The 21592-nt window shown below is 40.7% G+C and overlaps 1 protein-coding gene across 1 annotated transcript in view; it reads right to left on the reverse strand.

Annotated features, from left to right (window-relative positions):
- Nucleotides 1-21592, reverse strand: part of NCKAP5 (NCK associated protein 5) — a 1124153-nt gene that overhangs the window by 249507 nt on the left and 853054 nt on the right. The window contains 2 exon segments of the mRNA XM_029607891.1: nucleotides 3780-3971; nucleotides 6314-6418. Coding sequence (XP_029463751.1) covers nucleotides 3780-3971; nucleotides 6314-6418 — 297 coding nt within the window.

Consider the following 21592-nt stretch of genomic DNA (forward strand, 5'->3'; position numbering starts at 1 on the left):
TCTCCCCATTGCTCAGTTTGAGCAGGCGGTAAACTTTAGGAAGAGTCCTTGTATTTCTTCCATTTAAGAATGATGGAGGCCACCTGTGTGGTTCAGAATCTTCAATGCTGCAGCAATATTTTTCTATCCTTCCCCAGATTTGTGCCTCAACACAATCCTGTCCCAGAGGTCTACAGACAATTCCTTTGATTTCATGGCTTTGATTTTGCTCTGACATGCACTGTCAATTGTGGGATTTTATATAGACAGGTATGTGCCTTTCCAAATCCTGTCCAATCAAGTAGGACGTTCCCCTTATATAAAAATAGTCCTGAAACTCCAGGGATCTTTTTTGTGTGAAGGGGGGGAAAGATCTGGGGATGGGATTCCTGGCCTTTTGGGTTCAGATTTCATTTTAGCAAAGGGGAGAGGTTTGGGAGGTGGGACTTGAGCCCTCTGGAAAAAGTTTAGTTTATGTTCTTTTATGACAATAGCCACCTCGAATGGTGGCAGGGAGGGTGAGAGAGAGGAGTCTATGCATATCTCCGGGGTTTTACACTTCTCTTGGGTGTATGTGGGTGCTAACAGCCCCTTTAAGTGATGGCTTCCCCATAATCCCAGGGCCGCCATGATGTGTTGTTTGGGAGGCTTTCGCTGCCGTGGTATTTTTTTCTGTGGGGAAAATTCTATGGGAGTCACAAAGCCACAGGGTCATTTACCACGGATTTGTATCTTCTGCAGAAAATACCGCAGCTCAGTGAATGACCCCCCTGCCTGAAGGGCAGGATATAAATAATTTAAATAAATCTGCTTCAATTTTTTTTTCTACTTGGAATCAACCACTATTTTTCAGTCAGGCCTGTATTTATTGTAGGCCTACCAGGCCAAGCGCCAGGGTGACGTAATTAGGAAGACATGAAAATTCCTCTCCCTGCAGATCTCTTATCACATTCCTCTCATCCCCCTGTATTAACCTCCGAAATCTCAGGTTTTTCTTGCTCTCTCCCCTGTGCAGCCCTTCCTTGTCTTGCAAAGCTGCTCATGACCCCCTGGGCTCTGGCAATGGCAGGGGTAACAGCAACATACTGAGTGAGAGTAGAGATTGAATCAGCCTATGCTCAGAGGCCCCGCCTTCCGCATGGAGGGAATGGTGCGCCAACAAAAGTACGCGATCGCGTATTGTTTAAAGATCTACCTCTAAGTCTATTCCATGTTACCGTTGCTAATGGCAGTGGCTATTCTCTAATTGAACTTAATAGCAGGTAATGGACTTCTCCTCCAAGAACTTATCCAAACCTTTTTTAAACACAGCTATACTAACTGCACTAACCACATCCTCTGGCAACAAATTCCAGAGTTTAATTGTGCGTTGAGTAAAAAAGAACTTTCTCCGATTAGTTTTAAATGTGCCCCATGCTAACTTCATGGAGTGCCCCCTAGTCTTTCTACTATCCAAAAGAGTAAATAACCGATTCACATCTACCCGTTCTAGACCTCTCATGATTTTAAACACCTCTATCATATCCCCCCTCAGCCGTCTCTTCTCCAAGCTGAAAAGTCCTAACCTCTTTAGTCTTTCCTCATAGGGGAGCTGTTCCATTCCCCTTATCATTTTGGTAGCCTTTGCAATATCTAGTTTTGTTTGGCCAAATCAGGTGGCTAGTGCTAGCTGCCTAACTTTAGCCTCCTACTGAAATTTAAGGCTGTCCGATTTTCAATGTTTTTGTAACATAGGCGCGTATAACGTGCGTGTGTTATAAAATCTGCTATACGGGTGTACATGTGCGCTTTATTTTATAATGACATACGCTTGTGTACTTGACATGCGCTTGAGTACTTGACATGCGCTTGTGTACTTGAGCGGATAAGTGGGGGGAATTTTAGTAGATACCCACATTGACGCAATTACCCGTTTCTCCGGTCCCAGTTCGCCCCAGTAAAGACTAGGGCTTCTTAAACCCCCTAGCTAACTTGCCTCCCTTTTACCCTATCAGCCCTGACCCTTAAATTCCCGCTGACTACACGCCTGACTTACACGCCATCCATAGCAGAAGTAAAGTTACGCGGTAGGGGACCCCGGCGCGTGCTTGTGCGCATAAATGTGTTGACGTCATGTCACAGACACTGCCTGCCCACACCCCGCCCCTTTTAGAGAAAACCACGTGAGGCGGCGTACGGTTTTTAAAATCCCCGAGCTGCATCACATGCGTATGTCCCGGCTTTGATGCGCATACGGCTTTTAAAATCTACCTGTAAATTTTTTCTTAGCCAGCCTAGATCCGTTTGAAAACGTACCCTTTGATGTCTATCCTCTTCATTTTGATTATATTTAGGCAATAAATGCCATATAAACAAGGTGTTCTCTATTAACATCCTTTGCATTCCGGTTTCTAAAGCTTTGCCTACGTTTGCCCTGCACTCCATTCAGGGTTCGTATCTCCCAAATCTCACTATGCTTTTCTTCCTCCTTTATTATTTCTTTTCTCTTTTTAACCTCTCATCTTTCTGTTACCCCTTTTTTTCTCCCAAGCTGACGTCACAAGGTGCCGTTGTACTCCTGAGTGAAACTCAGGTACGGCATTGCCAATTGGTGGCAATAAAGCAGGCTGGTTCTCATTTAAGCAGGTGGATCCACAGTAATGCTGAGAACTTAGTAAACAGAATGGGAAGCAGTCTGTGAATGACAGATTCAGACATTATAAACAAGTACCTTGTAGGTCACAAAGTTATTTCATATGATATAGGTGGACTTCTAACTAACTTCCTACAAAGTAAATTTCCTGCTGAAGGAATTGCTCACTGAATCAGCCTAGAGAAGCGATTCTCAACTGGTGTATAGCCAGCGGAGGCGAAGATTGGAGCTGATCAGCTGGGGGGCCGATGTGGGGGTGTGTGTATGTGTGTGGTGTGTATATGAGAGGGTGCTTGTGTGTGTGTGTGGTGTGTATATGAGAGGGTGCTTGTGTGTGTGTGTGGTGTGTATGTGAGAGGGTGCTTGTGTGTGTGTGTGTGTGTTGTGTGTATGTGAGAGGGTGCTTGTGTGTGTGTGTGTGGTGTATATGTGAGAGGGTGCTTGTGTATGTGTGTGGTGTATATGTGAGAGGGTGCTTGTGTATGTGTGTATGTGAGAGGGTGCTTGTGTATGTATGTGGTGTGTATGTGAGATATTACCTTCTTGAGGAGTTTGAAAAGAAATTAGACTTATACTTGGCAATTAATAAAGCTGAACAGGGTGAATAAACATCTTCATCTAGTAAGATAATACCTGTATAACTACACAAACATATTCAGCAGCCCATGTACAGGACTTTTAAATGACAGCCAAGAAACTGGTTTTGACTTACATTGAGAATACTAGAAAATTAAAGACGAGATTAGGCAGTGTCTGGATAAAATATTTATATTTAAAATACAGAGTACAGTGTACCAGAAACTTTTGTTCATGGTAGAAATTTCCGCTGTTCTTTCTCTGTTACGGATAAGTTGTACAATGTGTATTCTTTTGAAAAGTTAATAAAGAAATGATAACAAAAAAAAAAAATACAGAAAATGGCTCTCAACAACATTTCTTTTTTTTCTTTATGACAAGGAGCACTAATGGTGCTGTATTCATTCACTGCTTAGGGGCCTATGCTCTGTACAGAATACACATCTGGAACCCCTGAGAACTTTAACATGTCAGGCAGGGTTTCCCAGCTACTTCAGTTTCTGACTTGCCCATCTCCAAGTTGCAGCAGGTCATTTTTGAATTACTGTGAATGATTAATTGCCTTATATTAGAGAAAAGTACATCTAGTTACCCTTTTGCTGCATGTTCTTCCATCATTCCACGTACAGGAGGAGCCACTAGAATATTCGCTGCAAGCGCTGGACAGAGACAGCTCACTGCTACTACAGCTGCTGCGAGGATACAGTTGACTGGGTCCTGTCATATTTAATTGAGCCTGGAATTTCAAGGCAGGCACTCCAGATTTCACATTCTGCTGACATTCCTGTACACAAGAAGGGATATAACCATCTTATGGATGAAAACACCCTATTTTCTCTCCGCCCCTAAATAGTTTATCTAATGAGGCAAATAATGCAAATGCATAATTTTATGCATTCAGGTCTTCCTGTTAGTTTATAGTATAATTCGTGACACCTAGGCAGACAAATGCATCAATTAAAAGTTAAAGAATGAGGATACAATTCCATGCATAAGAAAGATCAAAATATACACTAGATTTTTTTTTCCATTCGCAGCTAAAACGGTTCCTCTAAAATAACATTTTACTGTACCATCCTGGGCAACAGTAAGAGCTTAGATGCTATTTGAATCATATATCTTCGAAGCAAGCTTCGGTAAGTCATGGCAAACAAAGCTATGAGTACAAGCACATCTTGACAACTGCATTATACTTCTAAAATGTAACAGATGAGGCTCCATGAACTGGACAAGTTAAATTAATTTAGTGCCCCAACCAGAATGTCCACCGAGAATGGAATCTCTCCATTTCAGTCTAATTTTGGTTTGCTATCTCGTCCAAGGCTTTGTCTAAGAAACTCTCTGATGTAGTACAATCCATCTTTGTGTCACTCCCAGACAGCTGAAGACTCCTGCTTATGCAATTTATTGACACTTTATGGCTGCCTTTCCTACTTCTGTAGTTATCAGCCCTCTCCAAATGCAATTTCAGCTGACTGTGACTAAAGGCCAGCTTTAAGGAAGAGAGTAATGAAGAACAGATAACACTTTGGGCAAAATATTAAACCTTTTTAGAGGTAACCATGATGTATTTACTTCTCAACCAATATTCTTGTGTGTAACATCATTAGATCTTCCTCGTCATTAGATATCTGTAATGTTCTTAGGATATATATGCTCTACAGTTAATCAGAAGTATGTTTTTTTCTAAATTACCAAAAATATCAAGAATCTGCATTATCCCATTTTATTCCACTGCATGGTTTTGGATTTCATGCAAACTGGAAAAGGATTTTAAATCTCAAACACTAATTTTAGCACTTGCATGTATTATTGAAGTAAATTTCTTAGGTGGATTTCTTGCTGGTTGCATTGAATAAGACACCATCCAGAATCTGGTTAGAAAATGCACAATTATGAAGCATATTTGGCGTTATTGGTGGAAAGTGAGGAGCCTGGCCTATGAGTAGCTTATTTGTTTTAATTGTGTTTACATTTGATTAATAAGGCAGTGTATCTAATGATAAAGCAGCAGTGTGGGATACTTTTGATGCCTTCCTTCCATCCAATCTGAAATACAGAAATGCTTTATAAAAATAATTTTGGGCCAGTAAACAAAATGAGTCAAGAACAGCAGCAAAGGAGTCAGCTGACTTGAGCTTAGGAGGGAAATAAATAGCGCTACTAAATTACTGCATTTACTTAGTTTACTATTTATAGTATTTTTTTAATATAAAGTTGTCAGTGTGCATTTTTCTGGGTAAGAGTACTGCAGTGTCACATTTTATTAAATTACTATACAAAAGTGGCATGGCTTTTGAGAATAGACTTGTAAAATATACATGACGACAAATTCTGGCTACATAGACAATCAAATTTATGTCTTTGTACAAAGACAATGCAATCAAGCAGCTACTGGGGCAAGCCATCATAAATTTAAATGTAAGTCAAAGTCTACATTTTCTATATTTATTACCGGTGCTTTGTCTTAAGATTTCAGTGAAACTTTAAAATGCTAACTTTAAAAAGACAAGACTTTCAAAACAAACACAACCCACATTAGGGATTTTCTCCTGCAATATCTCAAAATTAAAGTTTTTTTTTTAGAAAAATTAATTTTCAGCAATTAATTTCTGCGTGTAAATATTCAGACTGAGAGTCATTTTTCCTCATGAGACGTGAAAGGCAAGCTAGTTAAAATTTGCCAAATAAGCTGAAATCAAAAGCCATCGGATCAAAATAAAAAAAAAAATAAAATTTTTTTAGTGTTAACTTTTTAAATTTCATACATATAATAAAAAACAGGATAAATAATATGGTACATGTGCTTTAATAAAAAGCTTCTTGATCATTTCTCAGAGACTTTAAAATGTAATTGATGCTAAAAAAAATATTAAAATAAATAGCTTCATGAGGCTATTGGCAAGATTTATGTATTTTTGGACAGGGACACTTTTCAGCTTCCTGTTTCAACCCAGGATCTGATGCTGAATTTCAGAGAGCAAAAGAAAGCGTTCTTATCCGACCCTTGACAACTTTTTCAAGGATAAGCTCTCTGGTTCACCTGTGACCTCAGGGTCTGTAGTAGGAGATGGTTGCATTACAGTAAACGAGAAGAAAGAGATGTGAAGAAAGAAGGCAACTAACATAAATCTGAGTATCAGCAGTGCACAAGTGCATCAAGCGTCTGTTCTTCTCCACCACAGGAAGCAAATCCCCAGATGAGAGATCTAAGAGGCGGGAATGAAGTTTCTGGGAGGAAAGAAGAAGAAGATGACTAGATTAGGAGCATTCCACAAAGTGCACAAAATCAGCCTCTCTTTGTTTTCTCTTTCACAATTTCCGCACATTACAGTAAAATTTCAGACAAGAACTAGACCCTCAGGTAAAACAGCAATTGACTTAATTTGAGTTTGCCTCTTCATTGCTTATTGAATTCAACCCTCACTGCATGGATACATTAGTTCTTTTTTTTTTTTTATTAAATGGGGGGGGGGGGGGGGGCGGGGGTAAGCAATTTTTCCATCTAGAATGCTTCAGGAACTATTAAGGACTACTTAACTCGCAACAATATAAAATGATCATCACTAAAACAAAAACATATTGTTAAAGGGTTTAACAAGTTAACAAGAAATCTAAAGTGAGCTATGAAATTAGCATTTGCAAAGCAATTCAAATGTTAACTTGGTTATATTCAGCAGTTGCTAAGGCCCAATTGCATTATTATGAAAGTGACCCAATTTTTAAACTGCATTGATCTTGTGCAGCCCTCTCCTGCACACATTTTAACACAAAGTCATTAATGTCATCTGTTAGGAACAATTAATGTGAATAGAAAATAATTGCATCAGGGAACTAGGGACTCAAAGGATTTTACACATTAATATTCAGACGCTGTTCGATTACACACCCTATTCTTTATTTCAGATTTGCTTGGACGGATTGTTAAATTGGTGCCATTTCCTTATATTAATCTGTATACTAATTATCAGGGCTCTCTGTGGTGCAAAAAGCCAGATTTGTTTAATTGCAAATACAATAAAACTCATAATTTAGGTAAACACTACTTCTTGCCCATTGATGTAAAAAGACAAAAATTAAGATTTATTTATTTTTTTTATGTTTTAACCTGTCATGAGCCCACCTGAGGGAATTATTGATACAAACACAAATTCCCTTCGAAAAGGGATTACTTTTTTTTTTTTTTTTTAATGCTCAGACATGCATATTTGCCAGTCTGCAAAGCAAAACCAGGTCATACTTGCAAATGGATCACATGGGAGGGCAATATTCAAACGCTATACCCCCAGGCAAACAGGCTGCCTGAAATGCGTCCATTCTGAACGTGGCTAAAAGTATGTGCAGGGATCGAAATTGGGTGTACTTTTACACATGAGAAAAGCAGAGGAGGAGCTCGGCGGTGGGGTTATATCAAGGGAGAAAACAAAATGCAAAGCTCTGCATTTTTCCTTTTCAACTGCATTTCTAATTTTGGGGGGAAAATGTATCCACAGAAAAAAAAAGCAGGTTTCTCTTTCCATGAGTACGATTTCTCAAGGCAATTTTCAAAGGGAAAGTACATGTGCGAAGTCCAAGGGCAAAAGTATCTGTCGACTTTGCAACTATCCACATAGTTTAGAAAATTGCCACTAAATTCATTTTTATTCCTGAGTGAATTCTGTGCTACAAGAAAATAATATTTAGCAAAATTATGCAATTATTTATTAAATCACTGTATAATCACAATATAATTAACTAAATACAGAAAAAAGTTCTTCAAAGATGTGGAATTTTTCATTTTTGGATGTAGAATTCCCTCAAGAGTACTGTAATAGTACATCTAAAAGTTGTCTGCACCAGTCTTCACCTCCCTACTGTTCTCCCCAGTTCACCCTACTACTCTTACAACCTTTATCCCACCAGCCCCCAGCTTGTGTCCACTACTCTTCCTCCCCCAACCCATCCTACCACTTTTAAAATACCTATTTTTCTCTCCCAACCTATTCCCATCACTCCCTAACCCCAGCCCATCCCAGCACTTCATTCCCAACACTCCCTTCTAAGAGCATAAGAATATAAGTTACAATGCTGGGTCAGACCAAAGGTCCATCAAGCCCGGTATCCTGTTTCTAATGGCCAAGCTAGATTACAAGTACCTGGCAAGTACCCAAACATTACATAGATCCCATGCTACTAATGCCAGTAATAGTAGTGGCTATTCCCTAAGGGACGGATTTTAAAAGGATTTACGCGCGTAACTGCTCCTGCGCGCGCCGAGCCTATTTTGTATAGGCCCGGCGACGCGCGTATGTCCCGGGGCGTTGTGAAAGGGGCGGGGCGCCAGTCCAGGGGCGAGACCGAGGCCTCCAGCACAGCGGCCATTTGCTGCTGTGCCGGGGGATTGTGTGCTGGCAGCCGGTAGGGGAGGGATTTAGTGCTAACTTCATGGGGTGCCCCCTAGTCCTTTTATTATCTGAAAGAGTAAATAACCGATTCATATTTACCCATTCTAGTCCTCTTCCCCAGCCTCTCTCTCTGGCTTTAACTATCCCCTTTTCTTCACCATCACCACCATTGTGGGCCTTCATTTGATATCCTATTTTATGGACCTCCACGTCATCAAAAGTAAGAGAATATGCTTGGGCCAGTCCTGACCTTGGTTAGTAGCAATAGTGATGGTGGTGGTAGTAGCAGTCAGTATGTCCGTGTAAGACCTGTGAGTTTGTACATGCTCTTAGGTTATGTAATGGCTCTGCCTTCTGCATGGGTTTTCTTTTCAAACCAATGGTCTAGCTGCCTAGGCCAGTGATCCCCAACCCTGTCCTGGGGGCCCATCAGCCAGTCGGGTTTTCAGGATATCTGACATGAAAAATTTCTCTCATGCATATTCATTGTGGATATCCTGAAAACCCAACTGGCTGATGGGCCCCCAGGACAGGGTTGGGGAGCACTGGCCTAGACCATTGGATTGTGCGGTTTATACATTTTTAAATTAAATTAAACCAATAGCCTGTTTGTGCGGAGGAACATAGGAACATAAGATTTGCCACACTGGGTCAGGCAAAGGTTCATTAAGCCCAGCATCCTGTTTCTAACAGTGACCAATCCAGGTCACAAATACCTGGCAGGATCCCATAAGTTCAATAAATTATATGCTGCTTATCCCAACGTCCACTTTAATGATAGTTTATGGCCTTTTCTTCCAGCAACTTGCCTAAATCTTTTTTAAGCTCAGCTACACTTTTACCACACCCTCCAGCAACAAATTCCAGAGTTTAATTATGCATTGAGTAAAAACAATTTTCTCCTATTTGGCTTAAATGTATTACCTAGTAACTTCATTGCATGTCCCCTAGTCTTTGTACTTTTTGAGAGTAAACAACCAATTCACGTTTACTTGTTCCACTCCACTCATTTTATAGACCTCTATCATCTCTCCCCTCAGCCATCTCATTTCCAAGCTGAAGAGCCTTAACCTCTTTAGCCTTTCCTCATAGGAGAATTGTTCCATCCCTTTTATCATTCTGGTTGCCCTTCTCTTCCTAATTATGTTTTTTTTTTTAAGATAAAAAATGCTAGCCCATGTGCCTTTAAGTAAAGAGCAGACAGAACAGAAAGATTCCAAAATCACTTCTGCCAACTGATAAGCAGATTAATACAAACAAGAAACATACATTGAAATATCTATATACAAATGCTAGAAGTCTAAAAATATAAGATGGGAGAATTAGAATATATAGATGTAACTGGCATCTCAGAGACCTGGTGAAAGGAATATAACTAATGGGGCACTGGGATACCAGGAAACAAATTATATCGCAATGATAGGATGGCTCAAATTGGTGGAAAGGTGGCTATATGTTAAAAAGGGCATAGAGTCAAACGGGATAAAAGTTCTACAGGAAACAAAATGCACTGTAGAATCTTTATGGATAGGAATTCCAATGAGAAGGGGAATAGAATAGCAGTGGGGGTATACTACCACCCACCTCACAGGAATGAACAGAGACATGATGAAAAGCTAACAGAAATTTGGGAATCTAACAAAATTAGCAACAAAGTAATAAGGGGTGATTTCAATTATCCTAATATTGATTGGGTAAATGTCACATCAGGACATGCTAAGGAAGAAAAGTTTCTAGATTGAACAAATGACCGCTTCATGGAACAGCTGGTATAAGAACCGACAAGAGGGTGAGCTATTTTATCCCTAATTCTTAGCAGAACACGATTTGGTGTGAGAGGTATTGTGTTGGGGCCACCTGGCAATAGTGATCATGATCACATTTGACTTGATAATTGGAAGACACTAAGGAAATCTACTGTGATAGCACTTAACTCTGAAAAGGGAAAGTATGAGAAAATGAGGAAAATGGTTAGGAGAAAACTGAAAGGAACAATTGCAAAGGTAAGGACGGTAACTTTCAAACTGGCGCACATATGTGCACACCTGGCAGCGTGTGCCAACCTACACCGTCATTTTATAAAATACATGCATGTTATAAAATAGCTTGGTCATGCGTGCCATATTTAAAGTGGATGCATGCTTCTACCATATAAATCGGGGAATTTTAAAAGGGGCACATGTCCACGCTATTGCCAATTTACCAGTTCAGCTACCAGTTTGGTCCTCCAAGCTTCCCTAGTTTGATAGCCTACACTCCCCCCAGTTTCCAGAGGCCTTTTAAACCCCTCAGAAATGGATTGATCCTTTTATTTTATAACTTACACATCCTCCATAGAAGAAGTAAAGTTATGCAGCAGGGGACCTCGACATACGCTGAGCACATAAGTATTTATGTGCACACCTCTTGGCTAGGCCCCAAAATGCCCATGCCCTGCCCAAACCTCGGCTCTTTTTGGAAACTTTTTAAATATACGCACATCGGATTTTACGCGCATATCTGGGTGCTTTTTAAATTAATGTCGTCGTCGCGCGTAAGCCTGACTTATTCACCCATTCCTTGACTGATGCGCATGCCTGGCTTCTAAAATTCACCTTTAAGAGTTTATAGCAGGCATTGATTTGATTTAAAAATACAAGCTTGGAATCCCACATTATATGTATTCCATGTATTAAAAGAGGTGGAAGAAGGTTAAACTATTGCTAGCATGGCTAAAAGATGAGATATGAGAGGCTATTCCAGCCAAAAGAACATCTTTCAAAAAATAGAACAGGGATCCAAATGAAGAAAAGAGGAAACAGCATAAGCAGTGGCAAGTTAGATGCATAGCTTTGATAAGGAAGGCAAACTCAGAATTTGAAAATAAAGCTTGCTGTGAAAGCAAAAACTCATAGGGCCCGATATTGAAACGCTACTTAGCCTGACAAGTAGGACTTAACAGGGTAAGTGGTGGTGACAGACTATCTAGCTAAATTCAGTGGTCATCACTTACAGGTCGATACAGTACAGAGCGCACTGTTAGCCGGCATTTGGACGTGCTAGCTTTACCCCTTATTCAGTAAGGGGTAATAGCGCGTCCAAAACGCGCGTCCAACCCCCCCCCCCCCCCGAATCTAATAGCGCCCGCAACATGCGAATGCATGTTGATGGCCCTATTAGGTATTCCCGCGTGATTCAGAAAGCAAAATGTGCAGCCAAGCCGCACATTTTGCTTTCAGAAATTAGCGCCTACCCAAAGGTAGGCGCTAGTTTCTGCTGGCACCGGGAAAGTGCACAGAAAAGCAGTAAAAACTTAATTTTTTTAATAAAAATATTTTTTTAATAAAAAGTAAAAACTGCTTTTCTGTGCACCCTCCGACTTAATATTATTTCGGAGGCCCTGAAAGTTAAAAAAAGTAAAAATAAATAAATAAATTTAAAATGGGCCCGCGGTGGGTCGAAAACCGGATGCTCAATTTTGCTGGTGTTCGGTTTCCGAACCCATGGCTGTCAGCGGGCTCGAGAACCGACGCCGGCAAAATTGAGCGTCAGCTGTCAAATCCGCTGACAGCCGCCGCTTCCATCAAAAAAGAGGCGCTAGGGATATTAAGTTGGAGGGTGCACAGAAAAGCAGTTTTTATTGCTTTTCTGTGCACTTTCCCAGTACCAGAAGGTAGGCGCTAATTTCTGAAAGCAAAATGTGTAGCTTGACTGCACATTTTGTTTTCTGAATCGCGCGGGAATACCTAATAGGGCCATCAACATGCTATTAGGTTCGGGGGTTGGACGCATGTTTTTGGCCCCTTACTGAATAAGGGGTAACGCTAGCATGTCGAAAACGCGCGTCCAATAGTGCACACTGTACTGTATCGGCCCGTAAGTTTGTACCTGAGGCAGTGGAGGGTAAAGTGACTTGCCCACTGCTCTAACCCCTAGGCTACTCCTAGGGGTTAGAGCAGTGAGGAAAGTCTAACAAAGATGATATTTCTATTTATTTATTTATTTTAAAAGATTTCTATACCGTCTTTCACAAATAATAATCTGACCAAAATGGTTTACAGATATTAGAATAACGTCAGATAAAATAAAAATAAAAACATCTAATTAAATAAAATAAAATAAAAACACAAAAAGTAAATGAAAGAAATTAAAGATAAGGAAAAAAAATACAATGTATACTTTAAGCCCTAATTCTAACTAATATGTTCTTAAATTAAATAATTAACTATATTACGTTTTACAAAAACAGAGTAAAGTCGGAATTTTAAAATAAAATAAAGCTAGGTTTCCCAAAACCTAGTTTGATGGACTGTATAACAGGGTACCATCAAGCTAGGCCGAGATAACATAGTAGAAATCTGGGTCTGAGGTTGGCTGGTTTGACAGAAAATATCCCTTTTCTTGTCTTGTTGGTGGTATGGGATCACAGGGTTGGGGACAAATTGATATTTTGGTATGATAATCAGGTCATAGTCAAGGTTATAAACAGGTAGTCTGCCCACAGCTTTTGCATGGCGGAATTATTGAGAGAAGTGGTGCCACAGTGTTTATGGATCAATCTAACTGTGTGAGCCAAGCATGTGCCTGCTAATGGCAATAGGATGGCAGATGCACTTTCCTGCGCTAAATGGGATTTGTTTTGACAGCGGGTCCTAGAGGCAGATGTAGCCAGAATTCCAGTCCTGGAACAGCTATCGGAGATTGGAGCTCAACAGAGTGGAACCTACTGAAGAGATCATTGCTTCTCTGCATGGTCCGTGTATTATAGGGTTTTCAGCCGATTGCAGGGATTCTTGAGCGAGTTGGGTTGGATATCAGATTCTGTCCCAGATAGGCTTATTTGCAAATACGTTGCCTGGGCAAAGGTCACCGGCATAATGAGGGAGGTGGCAAAGAATAGGTTGGCAAGCTTTGCTTTCTTCTCAAAGGCTATGAGATGGGGAAATCCCACAAGGAATTTCAGAGCCAAGAAGATGTTGGCAGGTTGTGCTAGGAAGTCAGGGCCAATGAGGGATTCCAGGAGCCCAATTACCTACGAATAGCTCATCTGCCTATAGTACAATCTGCCAGAATTTTGTGAGACAAGTATGAAACCAATTTGTTTCAGGCAGCTTTTACTTTGGCCTTTTTTGGAGCTCTGAGGGTGATTGAGTTGGTAGCCGCATTGAAGAATGATTCCGGTTTCAATGGAATACTAATGCATGATGTTCATATGAAGGGGCAGGCGACTAACTTAGTCTGCAGGTCCAAAACAGACCAGGTGGGAAAACAGGCCTTGGTAAGTCTTCAGCCAGTCGAGTAACAGGTCACTTGCCCTTTACGGAATTTAGGCAGTTATCTGAGAGAGAGACCTACGGGCAACACACATTTGTTAATTCATGTGGACAGTGTACCATTAACCAGGTTTCAATTTTCTGCAGTGTTTAGAGCAGTTTTAACTCAATTAGGTGTTAACCCATCTCAATATGGAACACACTCATTTAGAATAGGGTCAGCTACCAGCACAGCTCAGGAAGGACTTGATACAGACGCCATTCACAGAATCAGGCGATAGAAGTCTGCGGCAGTCAGTTTGTATGTCAGAAAAGATTGTCTGTGGCAAGCATCAATTGCTAACTTTATATTGCAGATTTGCCTCATGTGTGAAGGACCATCTGGATTGTGGGGCATTCCTTCATCCTCTGGATGGCTAAAAGGGCACATGAGAGACACAGAGGGTCACACCTGGGTCCACTGTTCGATGTGCGTACTTTATGAATGGGCAGGCGCGGCATGCACTGGAAACAGCTGTTACCGATAATGCGACAGGCCTGATGTTATCACAATACACCTTAGTGGTAATGTCTTGGGAAGTTTCTCTTGCAAGCAGTTGATCAGTTTTATTAAAAAGAAAATGACAGAATTGGCTTCCTGTAGACATCGGGCACATTCCATAAGGTCAGGTATCTTACCTCACATCAAAGGGACTGGGCAGAAATTATGGGTAAGGGGACATAAGAAGGTGAATAGGCAGATAGGAGTTCGAGTCCAGAAGCTGGGAGTTTTGCAAGTAAGGCATGATTGGGCAGATGCCCCATGCAAAGGGTTTTACAGACTCAACAGAATATATCTGTCGGATATCAGTCAGGATCTATTTAATAATGCGTTGCAGGAAAACTTGGAAAGAACTTTGATATATAGCTTCATTCAGGTTGCAGTGGTTTTGGTGTGTGTGGGGGGGACGACATGAGGTAAATTTCATTATCTCTTGACGATGGGGGAGGGGGGCACAGATGGAGTGGATGTGAAGGATTTGACAGAAAGATGCCCCATGGGGCAGTGCCATTTGCCTTGGGGGCTTACCGAGCCTGGTTATTTCGGCCCCCTTGCTTGGTTAACACTGTGGATAGCCAGTTGATGGCAGCTGTCTTGTTAGGACAAGGTGGGACATTGGAGAGGTTATATGAAATTGATTACCTTTTTGCGAGTGGCTCGGGTAATGGGGTGAAAGCATCTAATGTTGTTATTAACAAAGCTGCGGCCTGTTATCCCAATACGAATTGTTTCACTGATCTTCTTCGATTGTTTTCTTGATGCAAATGGGGACGAGTAGGTTACTGAGGCTGCCAGTGTTAAGAATAAGGAGCTGATTAAGCATTCTACCGGTATGTATTAAAGTGTGATAAGTGGTACAGTATTTTTTACGTGCTATTTAAATAGAAATAAAACCTCACCACCTAGAAGACGACATTAAGTACAGACCAAATGAGAGAGAAAAGCTCACACCCTCAGGAATACTTCTTTCGCTAACATGGAGCCCCTTATTGTGCTTGGCTGCAGTACCTGAGGCAAAAGGAGGAAGAAGAGAAAGAGAGGAGAAGGATCCCAGAAACAGCAAAGAATACAGGAGGCAAAAGCCTCTGCAATCACCACTGCAGAGTAGGCCATGGAGGCAGCACAAAACCAGGATTTTTAGACCCTATACCATTTTGTTAGCGTGTATTTGAGGAAGTCTACGTTTGATGTTAATAAGCTAAGCCATTATTATGAAAAACCCTAATGTTGACCAAGTCTATGGGGTTAAGAATGTGAGGATCCCAGCTGCAATATGGCCCTCCTGCCTGCAAGGGGGCCGCAGTCTGAGCTGCATAGGCCTTTTGTTTCGTAGACGCCATGACTCAGCCCAACCTTGCCTTTTTAAGCCTGCCTCCCTGTAAGTTGGCTCAGTGTGGAGTTCCGTTACTCTATAATCGTGATTCATGCTCTGACTGTTAGTCTTGGCCTCGCTTTGCCCATGTGTTGGTCTCCTGTTCCTTGTGCTTGTCCTGCCTTGTCCTGTGGGTTGTTTCTTCTGTTTTCCGTACATTCCTGCCCAAGTACAGTGGCCTTTTTGTTTTGTGTGTGTGTTATCTGTGGCCCTGCTTGTTTGTTTTTTGTTCTGTCTTGCTTAATGGGCATCCTTTAGTGCTTTCTCAGTCCCAGCCCTGCCCTATTTTAGTGGGTGCCTTCCAGCTACTTGTATGCTCCTTAAGTCCTGCCAGCCACCAAAACCTAAGGGCTCAACCTGAGGGGGAGGTGGTCGGTCATGCAGAAGATTCCTGGTGCTAGGTCACGCCTGTCCCTAGGTCCAGACTTGTTCCTGCTATGGGGTTACCACATAACCAACTAGTGGGCTGTGACAGAGGAGGTTCATTTGCCCATTTGGGGGGTGGGGGTGGGTGTCCTATATATTTTATTTATTTTTATATACCAACATTCGATCTCAATTGAGATATCACACCGGTTTTGTACCTGAGGCAATGGAGGGTAAAGTGACTTGCCCAAGGTCACAAGGAGCGACAGCTGGACTCGAACCCTGGTCTCCTGGTTCATAGTCCACTGCTCTAACCACTAGGCCCACTAGGCTATTCCTCCTCCCTATTCTTCCTCCCCATCCTCTGAAACAATTAGATAACATAAGCCCTTCCACAATAATGGTCATTTATTGCACAATGTACATGCAAAACAATAGCAAAGGTCAAACATATTAAATATTCATTATATGCACAAATAAGATATAGAAAAACATATACAAGACACAGCCAATGGCTGCAACAGAAACCAAAACACAGAAGATTCAAAGAATGGAAGTGGCAACATATTCTGATAGCTCTCAGAGAGAGGGTTTCCCCACAGATAGGTCATGTTTACATATATTAATTGCTTTATCTTAGCATACAACTCAAGGAAACTGAGTGCTGGTCTAGCTAGCCCAAGTTCTTAGCCATGTGAATGTGGATGTCTTGCTATGTGGAGCATATTTGAGATTTGCCATTGCTAAGAACTATGGCATAGGGTGTACAGAAGTAGTTTAGGGCCAATATCATCTGTAAACTAGGTAACTGTGTGATGGTGTCCTTTCTGATTTGGAGTTGTGAAATAAGTGAACAATTTAAAATTGTCTCGCTTGGTCACTGTATTGTTTTCTGATTGACCTTGATTGCTATATATTTTTTTCATGTGAAGGCCTATGTGTTAATGACTCAAAAGAACTGAGGTACAGCCTGGGACTCTCTTTGCTGTCAGATAAAAGCCCTCGGTCCATAAGAACATAAGAAAATGCCATACTGGGTCAGACCAAGGGTCCATCAACCCTAGCATCCTGTTTCCAACAGTGGCCAATCCAGGCCATAAGAACCTGGCAAGTACCCAAAAACTAAGTCTATTCCATGTTACCATTGCTAATGGCAGTGGCTATTCTCTAAGTGAACTTAATAGCAGGTAATGGACTTTTCCTCCAAGAACTTATCCAATCCTTTTTTAAACACAGCTATACTAACTGCACTAACCACATCCTCTGGCAACAAATTCCAGAGTTTAATTGTGCGTTGAGTAAAAAAGAACTCTCTCCGATTAGTTTTAAATGTGCCTCATGCTAACTTCATGGAGTGCCCCCTAGTCTTTCTACTATCCGAAAGAGTAAATAACCGATTCACATCTACCCGTTCTAGACCTCTCATGATTTTAAACACCTCTATCATATCCCCCCTCAGTCGTCTCTTCTCCAAGCTGAAAAGTCCTAACCTCTTTAGTCTTTCCTCATAGGGGAGTTGTTCCATTCCAACTGACTCCCTCGCAGGCTTTTTGCTTTGAATGTACCTGAAAACGTTTTTATTATGGGTTGAATATTTAAAAGATATCTGGGATGTAAATTATGTGGGCTTATCCAGCTAACTTACAAGGATAATCAGTAGCACGGTTATACTGCTGAATATTCATGTATAAATCGCTACTTAACTGGATAAGTCTTATATGACTGTTTGACCTTCTGAATAGCAGGTCTAACTTATCTGGTTCACTTAACCAGATAAGTAAGAATAACGCTACTTATCCGGTTAACAAGGTCATACCTCAAAATGCGTTATGGCGTTAACGCACGCAATAACGTGTTAATGCATGCGTTAACGTCATAACGCAAGCAATAATCGTACTATCGCACAGCGCAAATGCAAATTTTTGGGAGGGGTTTGGGTGGGATTAATGAAAATGAGGGGCAATAACCCACCTTGTGATAGCGTGCGTTATGCTATCGCACGGTTTTAACACCGGAAATAATTACACCTTTTTTCCTGGTGTTAACCTGTGTGATATGCCCAAAGCGGCCATAACGCAATTTGCAATAAATTTTGTAAAATGCATTTCGGCCATTTCTGGGCTTGGGAGGGAGAGGGGAGAGGGAGTGGAGTGGAGAGAGGGAGAGGCAGAGAGAGAGAGCTTTTGGGGAGGCTTCACAGTATTCAACTATTTATATGACTATAGGAGGGCCAGCTAATAGCTCGAGGTGAGGTGTTGGTGGTGGTTTAGAGGTCAGTTTTACATGTCAACCTCAGAGCCAGCTCAGAACCGTGGTGCACTGCGTGAGAGGCTTAACCAATATGGCGCACAGCGCCACTGAATGTTTGAATTGCCTCCCAAGATCTCGCAGTATTTCAGGCATGCTGTGTCAGAAGCCCTGCCCTGCACTCTGTCTCCCCTCCTTCACAGCGATGCTGCCACGGCTGTAGAGAGGACGCTCCACCACCAATGCACAGCTTCAGCCGGCTGCATCGGGACAGGCCAATGTCTGGCACCATGTTAGTTAGGTGAGTGCTGCTGAGCAAGAGCCCTGCGCCCTCATATTTATTTGTATATCCATTACCTTATTTACATAGGCAACTGCAATAACCCCCATTTCCCTAGTCTTAAGAGATGTGAGAAATGGTTAGTAAATAGGGCAAAGTGGTTATCACACAATAAACATGTTATCACACTTTAAATACATTGGTCCCTTAGGGTTCTGCTTTTCAAAAGTTTTTACCCATTCTATATTTATAGTAAGTTCATCTGAAATTATGTCTCTTATTAACCCCATGAAATAAATTTGACATACAATCAACAAAATATAGGCATTAACTTAAATTTGGTGAAATTAGCTTCCTAAATCCGACATTGTATCCAAATTAAATATTTTCTAATGTGACTGAAAAGAATAACATACAGAAGGCATGTTGTGAGGAATGAGTATAACATATGAAGCAAAACTATGTATTTGGCTTATTATGTTTCTATTCTTATACTATTCACTGTTAAAATTTCTTTAACATAAAATGATTTTCATCAGGCCAACAGGGCACATCTTTTACTACAACCTAAGGAGACTACTTCATAAGAAGCTATGTATGCACTGGGCTTTTCATTCAATCATTTCTAGCTGGCACCATGTACTTTTTAGCAGGGTGACTAAGTTTTAATGATCAGTTTTCAGCTGTTGTCTTGCTGAACCATTCTGAATGTTAAAAGGACTATGGGTACTATTTTCACAAAGCTTTAAACCATTCTGTGATTATGACAAGACCTTCCTGAAAACTGAGCCCTCTAAGATTATTCCTTTAAAAAAAAAATTGTGCAGTAATCATTTCCTTTGTCTAGATTTCCTCCTTACACTGTTTAAATATTGTTTATTATACATCATATACTTAGATGTACACAATTTTTCACTGTTCTCTTATTTTTTTTATGTTGAATTTAGTGATTGATAGAGATGCTATATTGACTGCATTACAAACTAAAAGCCATCATTTCAGTACAAGAAAAATATAGCACTGGAAGTGAGCTTGCTAGCTGCCTCCAAACCACCTTAATGTCCCCTCACTGTTCCAGAGTGGCCTTCTCTAAAGATAAGTTTCAGTTTCTATTCCTATTCCATCTCTATTGAATGTGACAGGATGGCTGCCAAAGTGTTTTAGAGATATGAACATCTATCCACTGGGGTTATCACATGATTCACCATAGAGGCTGGTTAAAATCACAATCTTGGAAGCCCAGATAAAATTATTCCATAAATTAAAAAAAGGTCTAAAGAATAACAAGCATCTGCCAGCATGGCTATATGATGCGGTGAAAAATGCCATTCAAAGCAAAAGGCATCTTTTAAAAAATGGAAAGAATCATCTGATGAGGAAATTAGGAAAGCACATAAGCTCTGCCAAATTAGATGTAAAACAAGAAAGCAAGCAGAATGGGGAGGGCCGCCAGGACCATGATCAGACCAATTTTTTTGACCCACACGGCATCAGCAACTAGTTTGGGGGGATACAAGAGCAAATGTTGTTTTGTTTGACCCTCTCCAAAACAAAAAACGTTTTCTGCAGCCCCTGAAATGGGCCAAGAGTGAATCTGAGGAGGCACTTGCCAAAATGGCAAAAATTAGGAGGAGTGGAGTAGCGGCTGTGAACTAGGAAAACCAGGGTTCAAATCCCACTGCTGCTTCTTGTGACTTTTTTGGCAAATCACTTCACCCCTCCCATTGCTTCAGGTACAAACTTAAGGATTCATTTATTAAGCATTTTTCTCATAAACACAGAAAGGGAGAAAAGCCATATTAAATCTTGTAAGCTCTCCAGGGATAAGGAAATACCTACAGTTCTTGAATGTATTCTGCTTTGACGTGTCAAAAAACCATTTTCAATTACATTAAAATCAAGAAACCTGTAAGGGATTCAGTTAGGCCGTTAGATGCCTGGAGATGGGGGGGTTGAGAGAGGCATACAGGGAAGATAAGACCAGGCCAGAAAACCTGAGTTTACTAAGAGGATGTTAGGGAAATATCCTCAGCTCAGCTATTCTTTGTAGGCAACATTTCAGGGGAAATGAATCAAATTAGGGTGAATCAGGAAGAGATGCTAAAGAACATTTGTAAACTAAATACTAGAAGGAATGATGGTATATGCACTACAGTTCTAAAGAAACTGCAGACTTGCTACTAGTAATACATAACTTGTCATTCAAATCTGCCTCAATACTCCAAGTCTGGAGGGTAGCAAATGTAACACAAATGTTCAAAAAGGATCCCAGGGATGAGCAACATAAGTACAGACTAGTGTGCCTGATATTTATTGTTTTATACCATTTATCTCAAATCTAAACAGCTTACATCATTAATACATATCATATACAATAAAAACGTTAAAAAACATTTTATCATCATCTTATATTAATAACACAATGATACACACACAAATTCAAAAGCATCTGATCCCTCCCTTTTCTTTTTTTGCTACCTCGCCGGTACCATACAAAAAAACACACTTCCCTCCCATTGTTTTAATCAAACTTTATTTTTCAAACGCCTCCCTAAAAGTCCAAATATTTAATGCTTTTTTTTAAAACAATTTCTGATCCCTCAGTAATCTCAGTTCTTCTGGCATTAAATTCCAGAGTAGCGGTCCTGTTACAGCCTTTTCACGTACCATACTTAAGCGAATTTGCCTAGTAGAAGGTATTACCAAAAAAAACAACCTTTATTCATTGATCGAAGCTCCCTTTGGGACCTATAAACCTGCAATCTTGTTCCCAACCAATCGTTATCTAGGTTATTAACAACCTTCTGAACTATTGTCAGGATCTTATAATGAATTCTATGTTCTACTGGTAGCCATTGAAGATGGAATAAAGCCGGCGTAATATGTTCATACCTTCCTACCGCCGACACTACCCTAAGCAGGTGAATTTTGGAGCAGTTGTAAAGGCTTAATCAAATATTTGG

Source organism: Rhinatrema bivittatum, chromosome 6 (genome assembly GCF_901001135.1).
Source record: "Rhinatrema bivittatum chromosome 6, aRhiBiv1.1, whole genome shotgun sequence".
NCBI classification, from domain to species: domain Eukaryota; kingdom Metazoa; phylum Chordata; class Amphibia; order Gymnophiona; family Rhinatrematidae; genus Rhinatrema; species Rhinatrema bivittatum.